We start from the raw sequence: 7,842 nt of genomic DNA on the forward strand, positions 1-7,842 counted from the left end.
GTAGAAAGAGGAGCTGGGTGGTGTTGGACTGCATGTCCAGCGTTAGGGTGGTGTTGGGTGGTGGTGTTCTCTGTGTGATCTCCTTCCTCTCCGTGTTCAGCAGGTCCAGCGTTAGGGTGGTGTTGGGTGGTGTTGGACTGCATGTCCAGCGTTAGGGTGGTGTTGGGTGGTGGTGTTCTCTGTGATCTCCTTCCTCTCTGTGTTCAGCAGGTCCAGGGTTAGGGTGGTGTTGGGTGGTGGTGTTCTCTGTGTGATCTCCTTCCTCTCCGTGTTCAGCAGGTCCAGGGTTAGGGTGGTGTTGGGTGGTGTTGGGTGGTGGTGTTCTCTGTGTGATCTCCTTCCTCTCCGTGTTCAGCAGGTCCAGGGTTAGGGTGGTGTTGGGTGGTGGTGTTCTCTGTGTGATCTCCTTCCTCTCCGTGTTCAGCAGGTCCAGGGTTAGGGTGGTGTTGGGTGGTGGTGTTCTCTGTGTGATCTCCTTCCTCTCCGTGTTCAGCAGGTCCAGGGTTAGGGTGGTGTTGGGTGGTGGTGTTCTCTGTGTGATCTCCTTCCTCTCCGTGTTCAGCAGGTCCAGCGTTAGGGTGGTGTTGGGTGGTGTTGGACTGCATGTCCAGCGTTAGGGTGGTGTTGGGTGGTGGTGTTCTCTGTGTGATCTCCTTCCTCTCCGTGTTCAGCAGGTCCAGGGTTAGGGTGGTGTTGGGTGGTGGTGTTCTCTGTGTGATCTCCTTCCTCTCCGTGTTCAGCAGGTCCAGGGTTAGGGTGGTGTTGGGTGGTGTTGGGTGGTGGTGTTCTCTGTGTGATCTCCTTCCTCTCCGTGTTCAGTAGGTCCAGGGTTAGGGTGGTGTTGGGTGGTGTTGGGTGGTGGTGTTCTCTGTGTGATCTCCTTCCTCTCCGTGTTCAGCAGGTCCAGGGTTAGGGTGGTGTTGGGTGGTGTTGGGTGGTGGTGTTCTCTGTGTGATCTCCTTCCTCTCCGTGTTCAGCAGGTCCAGGGTCACATGCCTCCGCTCATGATCCCCATTTTCCCACATGACCAGCGTACTCTGGCCGCTGCTGCAGCCGCCCAGCAGGGCTTCATCTTCCCCCCAGGCGTGTCCTACAAGCCAGGTACCAGTTCCCTCTCTCTCCGTCTCCCTCTCTCTCTCTCTCTCTCTCTCTCTCTCTCTCCCTCTCCCTCTCTCTCTCTCCCTCTCTCTCTCCCTCTCTCTCCCTCTCTCTCTCTCTCTCCCTCCCCTCTCTCTCTCTCTTTCTCTCTCACAATGCCTCCTGTTCTTCTGTGTAGATCCATGTTACTGTATGTCCGCTCTGTGTTTTCATGGTCTCATTATGATTGCCTCTCCCTCTCTTTTTCTGTTTTCTCTTTTTTTCAGTTTGACTCTTTCACACTTTCTCTTTCTCTCTCTGATATTTAAGTGAGGGTGCCTCAGCTCTACACACAGACATATTTTGACAGCTCAGTTAATCTCACCACACATATCTGTTTCTCTCACACACCCTCTGACGTCCTCTCGGCTGGCACTCACCCTACTTATGTGCAGCTCCTCGTATGACCCAGGGTCCTCGTGCCTTCTGAGAGCTGCCGTCACCTCCGTCTCCCCTCATGCTGCTCCCTGTGGGACGCACCACACGGTTAATTAGCACGCTTACATTTTATTATTCAGCCTTTATAAGGCGTCATAACTTACACAAGCCTTTATAACATTCTCAAAGCAATCTCCCCTTCCCCGTATGCTTGAAAATGGAGAATAATCATCTCTGGCTGTCAAAGCGGTGTAGTCAGATCAGTATGAAGTCCCCTTAGTGAGAGTGCTGGTGTCTGGTCTCGGCCCGTGGCCAGACGGGCCTGCACATCAGTAGATATGGCGTATGAGGGCCGGAATGTAAACAGTGTGTCGACGTTATGACGTCTTGACTTCACTGGTCAGGAATCTGCTGAGGAAGGGTTCTTCTCAGGCTGCTCTTCGTCTGATCCACACTTCATCCTCCATTGTTTGATTTTGAAGATTGTGTGCGGGGAAGGTTCATGACGAATCTCGTCGGAGGCACTTCTAACTACCACACTTCCCAGACTCTGGGCTCTTGGGGCAAGTAGGCCAATGACCCTGACACTACTGGTCATGGGAAGCGATTCTCTGGAGTTAGTGCCCAGCGTGGGGAATTCTGACCTGCTGTCGAGCACGATTTCTCCTGCAGGGCAAACCGCCTGTGGGATCCCGGTGCCTCCTACCTGTTCTGGCATGTTCTCCTTCCCCTTTTGTGAAAACCAGAATTGCTCCTCACGCAAGCATTCCACATCCAACAACAAATGTACAGGAAATTGCTACAACATGCACACTGTCTCCCAGCCAGGACTCCTAACCCCACCCTGCACCTAACCACTCATTGTTCTGAGACATGCCACTTTATACCACTGCAGTTGTATAACTGTCTAACAGCTACAATAACAACAAGGAAAAAAAAGACGTGTCATGGTATGTTGAACAGCGAGGACTCGGAGGCCTCCTGCTTCTGTTTTGCCCTTTGTCTCCTGTGTATTGACTGTTGGGCCAGTGAGAACAGTCAAAATGCTCCAGAAAGGGGGTTTCCTTCACAGTTGCCAACATCTACCGACACAACGATGGCCTTTGAGAGGAAAACAGATGAGAGAGAGAGAGAGAGAGAGAGAACGAGAGAGAGAGATGTCAGAAAATTGAAATACATCTGTGTGCTGAGGGCAGGGGATGCTGTGGCCTTCTTTTGTCTTGCCTGGGTGCTTTGAAAGGCACACGTGTTGTCAGCACCTCATCAGAAAGTCAGAAAATAACAGAGAAGGAACAGAGAGACAGAGAGACCAAAGGGGGGGAAAGTGAGACGGGGACAGGCTTGGTAGTCAGCAGGTGAGAGACACCACACGATAGGGTGTAGTAAAGGGTAGGGTGTAGTAAAGCATCTAATAAATTAACTATAAAGGTGAGCGATGAAAAGGAAGTCAGCTATTCTGGAACTACAGAGGCATGACAGGCTGAACAAAGAACCTCGGGGCATTCTTCTCCCGGTTTGATTTTTTAATATGTTTGACATCGCAAGTGTTTTACTACATATAATAGGAGCTATAATGGAATCGTCTACATGTGTAGAAGATTCTGCATTATTCATGAGTTTGCAAAGCGGCACAGGGTGTAGGGATCCAGCCGGCGGGCCGCACCACAGCCGTGCGAGTCCATTATTCTTAGCCGAGAGACGCGCTAATGCGATCGTAAGGAGCTAATGCGAGGATCCTGTGGCTGTTTGCGGTGCCCCGTGCGAGGAGTCAGCACTGATGGGCCCAGTCCTGCTGTGGAGACGCGTCTCCGTCCTCCCTCACGCTGAGCCTAATGGCCCGTCGTCCTCCTTTAGCCGGAGAGACACGTGGAGGACGGGGACGACCCTGCTGCGCGTGGACATGAAGACGGGAACCCTGCTCAGAGCGAACCGTGGGCAGTTGCAGCTCACACAGGGCACAATGGCCCATAGAGTGCCAGACAGGTGCCTCTGCAGGGCCGGCTTGGAGGGCCCAGCTCGCAGACGGACAGAACCATGTGGCGCTAGCCGTCTGTCTTCCAGACCTGCACATGCGCGCGGTCTCTGAACCCTTCGTGTCTTTACCTCATCATTTGGCTTAGACAGTAGTGGAGCACTGAGATTAGAGAGAGACAATATGTTTTCCTCTTTTTTTTTTTATTGATGTCTTTGCAGGTAACTTTCTTTGATAAGACTCTAATAAAAAGATGCTATCGGAGGGAAATGACAAGGGTACGGCGGTTGGTTTCCTGGCCTGTGATGTGGAAAAGCAGCACTAAGACTGACTGTTATGTTGTTCTGTTACCTGGCGTGCCCTGAATGTGTGCTCATGCTCTCTGACGAACAGGGCTCTGTTACATTAACCCCCCCCCCCCCCCCCCCCCCCCCCGAGGGCTCAAAAAAACGCAAGACACTCTCCACAGAAGACCCGAGATGGAAACCTCGTCCCTGGCGTTGGCGTCACTCATGCCACCCCGGCACCTCCGTGGCCGGACTGAGGACCGGGTCAAAGCAGAGCTGCATGAGAGGAGAGTGTCAGACCAGATTCTCTTTCACAGACAGGCAGCATTCTGGCAGTCAGCCCAGGCCACTGGAGATGCCCACACACCCCACACCCCCTTCCAGCAGATCTCCCCAGCATCCAGGCCTGGCTCCATGTCCACTCCCTGGCAGCCAGCACAGAGCTCACATGACGGTTCCTTTGACGTCTGCGAGGGAGATTGAGAGCAGGGGAGAGACGGAAGGCTAGCATGAGTAACGTCAGACAGTAATGACCCTCACTCTGCCTCTCTCATGGCACTATTTGAAATCACTTCAATTGCATGCTTTATTCTGCTCAACCACAGGCTGGGATTGAATTTCCTGCACATATCACAATGTGCTGCGCTGGACAAGATTGCAAAGTGAACAGGGGAGAGAGAGTGAGGGGGTGGGCGGAGGGAGAGTGGGTATATACGTTTACCCCATGCCTGTGGCTTAATGGTACCATATGTTAGTGAGAAGTGACGGGCAGAAGTGGGATCTGAACCGAGGCCAATTCCCCTCTATAGGCACACTTCAGTCAACCCCCCACCCCCACCACTCACACACACACACACACACACACACACACACACACACACACACACACACACACACACACACACCTCCTCCTGTGGGCTGGTCCAGTCAAAGCCACAGAGAGGGTTATATACACCAGTCACAACGCAAAACACTCAGACTCTTCAACACACAATTATCAATATCAACTTTAGGAACCAGTGCGGCAATAACCTTGAGGACGGTGATTTAAGGAGTGGAGTTCACCACTGTTCTATTCTGTTCTGTTCTATTCTGTTCTGTTCTATTCTGTATTTTGTTCTCCACTGTGTTCTGTGCTATTCTGTTCTAATCTGTTCTATTCAGTTCTATTCTGTCATTTCTATTCTGTCATGTTCTATCATTTAATGTTCTGTTTTATATTTCCTTCTCTGCTGTGTTCTGTTCTGTTCCAGTTTACTTTGCTGCCCTTTGTTTGCCTTTGTGAGAAATCTGATCACAAGATTAAACTGTCTTTCATCCAGTATTTACAATAACACAATTCGTGTTGTAACCAGTCAAACTTACTCTCTCTACAGACTCTCTCTCTCTCTCTGTCCCTCTGTCCTTCTCTTTCTCTCTCTATCTCTCTCTCTCTTTCTCTCTCTCTCTCTGTTCACTGTGCCAGAAGACACGACGTCAAACACACACACTGGCATGTAGAACAATACTGGGACATGCCTGCGGCCATGTCAAGTGCTTGAATGAACATGATTTAGTGTATATGAGTTTTAACAATACTACTAATATTCTAAAAGAACACACCAAACAACAAAAAGGTAGTGTGCATAAGAAAGGTAGTGTGTGTGTGTGTGTGTGTGTGTGTGTGTGTGTGTGTGTGTGTGTGTGTGTGTGTGTGTGTGCGTGCATGCGTATGTGTGTGTGTGCATATGTGGGAGAGAGGGAAGGAGAATATAAAAATAAAAAGAGAGGAGCATGGGTGGAGTGTGGTGGGGTGAGTGGGGTGAGTGGAGTGTGGTGGGGTGAGTGGAGTGTGGTGGGGTGAGGGGTGGTGGGGTGGTGGGGTGTGGTGGGGTGAGTGGGTGTGGTGGGGTGAGTGGGGTGTGGTGGGAGTGGAGTGGGGTGGGGTGGAGCTGGGGTGTGGTGGGGTGAGTGGAGTGTGGTGGGGGGTGTGTGAGTGGGGTGGGGTGAGTGGGGTGTGGTGGGGGGTGGGGAGTGGAGTGTGGTGGGGGTGAGTGGGTGAGTGGTGGGTGGTGGGATGTGGTGTGGTGGGGTGAGTGGTGTGTGGTGGGGTGGTGGGGTGGGGGTGGGGGGAGTGGGGTGAGTGGGTGGGGGGGTGGGTGGGGGTGGTGATGTGGTGTGGTGGGGTGGGTGTGGTGGTGGTGGGGTGAGTGGAATGCGGTGTGGTGGGGTGAGTGGTGTGTGGTGGGGTGAGTGGTGTGTGGTGGGGTGAGTGGAGTGGGGTGTGGTGGGGGTGAGTGGTGTGTGGTGGGGTGAGTGGATGTGGTGTGGTGGGGTGAGTGGAATGTGGTGTGGTGGGGTGAGTGGTGTGTGTGGGGTGAGTGGTGTGTGGTGGGGTGAGTGGAGTGTGGTGGGGTGAGTGGGTGTGGTGGGGTGAGTGGGGTGAGTGGTGTGTGGTGGGGTGAGTGGTGTGTGGTGGGGTGAGTGGTGTGTAGTGGGGTGAGGGTGTGTGGTGGGGTGAGTGGACTGGGGTGTGGTGGGGTGAGTGGTGTGTGGTGGGGTGAGTGTGGTGGGGTGAGTGGGGTGATTGGAGTGTGGTGGGGTGAGTGGATGTGGTGTGGTGGGGTGAGTGGTGTGTGGTGGGGTGAGTGGGGTGTGGTGGGGTGTGTGGTGTGTGGTGGGGTGAGTGGTGTGTGGTGGGGTGAGTGGGGTGTGGTGGGGTGTGTGGTGGGGTGTGTGGGGTGTGGTGGGGTGTGTGGTGTGCGGCTGCTGTCCAGCTGAGTCTTTTATGCGTGCAGATGTTTGGCTGTCCTGCCAAGGCTGGTGCAGACAGGCCCACAGATCCGTGCTGGTGCACGCCAGAGAAACCCCGGGGGCTCATTGTCTCAACCTGTGTGTATTGTGTGTGTGTGTCCCCCCCCCCGACAGGTGATAACTACCCGGTGCAGTTCATTCCTTCTACGATGGCAGCTGCTGCCGCGTCAGGCCTGAACCCCCTTCAGCTCCAGGTATGTACACGCTGTGGCAGCACGCCAAACACTCGCCGCTAGCGGCTACAGAACCAGCTGTATGCTAAGTAAGGAGCAGGCGCTAAATCACTCCGCTACACCCGTCCACCCCGCCAGCTTCACACCTCCATCTGCAGCTCGCTGCCTCTAACGAGGAGGGCCTTCCTGGCCTGCGCCCTTTCCACGGGAGACCGGCTCGGCGCGGTAACGAGCACCTCCGCCGTGATCGTTGCCATCCTGAGCGGCGGCTGGCAGCATCGTGGGCACGCTTCAACAACGCCGCAGCGGGTCTCGGTTACAGGTGCGGCCCGGTGTCAGTGGTGCCGGTGCCAGGTCCTGACACACCGCTGCCCTCCAGGGTGTGGGTGGGAGGCCTGGCTCGTCAATGCCGCTCCCAGCTCCCGCCAAATCCCCTTACCAGTGATTCCTCCATCCCTGCCCTCTCTGTCATTACCGTTATAATCAGCACTCCAAAAGCAAGAGGAGTTTCCTTTTTGTTTCTCAGACTGGTAATTATGTTTCTCCTTGTGTGCGAGTCACATTAGAAGAACACATGGCTGTGGGGGGCGGAGCCTCTGGTCTGGCATCGTGTCTGATTGCTCTGAGGAATTATCACGGCGGTCTCGCAAGGAGCTAAGATGGACTCCGTCTTTAGAAACCACGGGCGTGTGTTTGGGGCTTCCTGGACACTGCCTGGTGGGGGGATTTGAGCAGGCGACAATGATCTTCTGAATGAAGAAGAGTTGCAAAGTAAATACCAACAGAGTGAGAGAGAGTGAGATGTAGACTGAGAGAGTGAGATGTAGACTGAGAGAGTGAGATGTAGACCGAGAGAGTGAGATGTAGACTGAAAGAGTGAGATGTAGACTGAAAGAGTGAGATGTAGACCGAGAGAGTGAGATGTAGACTGAGAGAGTGAGATGTAGACAGGGAGAGTGAGATGTATACTGAAAGAGTGAGATGTAGACTGAGAGAGTGAGATGTAGACAGAGAGAGTGAGATGTAGACTGAAAGAGTGAGATGAAGACTGAGAGAGATGTAGACCGAGTGAGATGTAGACAGAGTGAGATGCAGACTGAGA

At 53.4% G+C, this 7,842-nt stretch overlaps 1 protein-coding gene across 1 annotated transcript in view; it reads left to right on the forward strand.

The window, feature by feature from the left end:
- LOC143504597 (transcription factor SOX-6-like) overlaps positions 1 to 7,410 on the forward strand; it is a 72,873-nt gene extending 65,463 nt beyond the window's left edge. Inside the window, exons 6-8 of the mRNA XM_076995977.1 lie at positions 978 to 1,101; positions 6,682 to 6,761; positions 6,879 to 7,410. Of these exons, the coding sequence (XP_076852092.1) occupies positions 978 to 1,101; positions 6,682 to 6,761; positions 6,879 to 7,223 (549 nt within the window). The 3' untranslated portion in view covers positions 7,224 to 7,410. The remainder of the gene's footprint in view (positions 1 to 977; positions 1,102 to 6,681; positions 6,762 to 6,878) is intronic.
- The last annotated feature ends 432 nt before the right edge of the window (positions 7,411 to 7,842 follow it).

This window comes from Brachyhypopomus gauderio, unplaced genomic scaffold (assembly GCF_052324685.1).
Source record: "Brachyhypopomus gauderio isolate BG-103 unplaced genomic scaffold, BGAUD_0.2 sc308, whole genome shotgun sequence".
Lineage (NCBI taxonomy): Eukaryota > Metazoa > Chordata > Actinopteri > Gymnotiformes > Hypopomidae > Brachyhypopomus > Brachyhypopomus gauderio.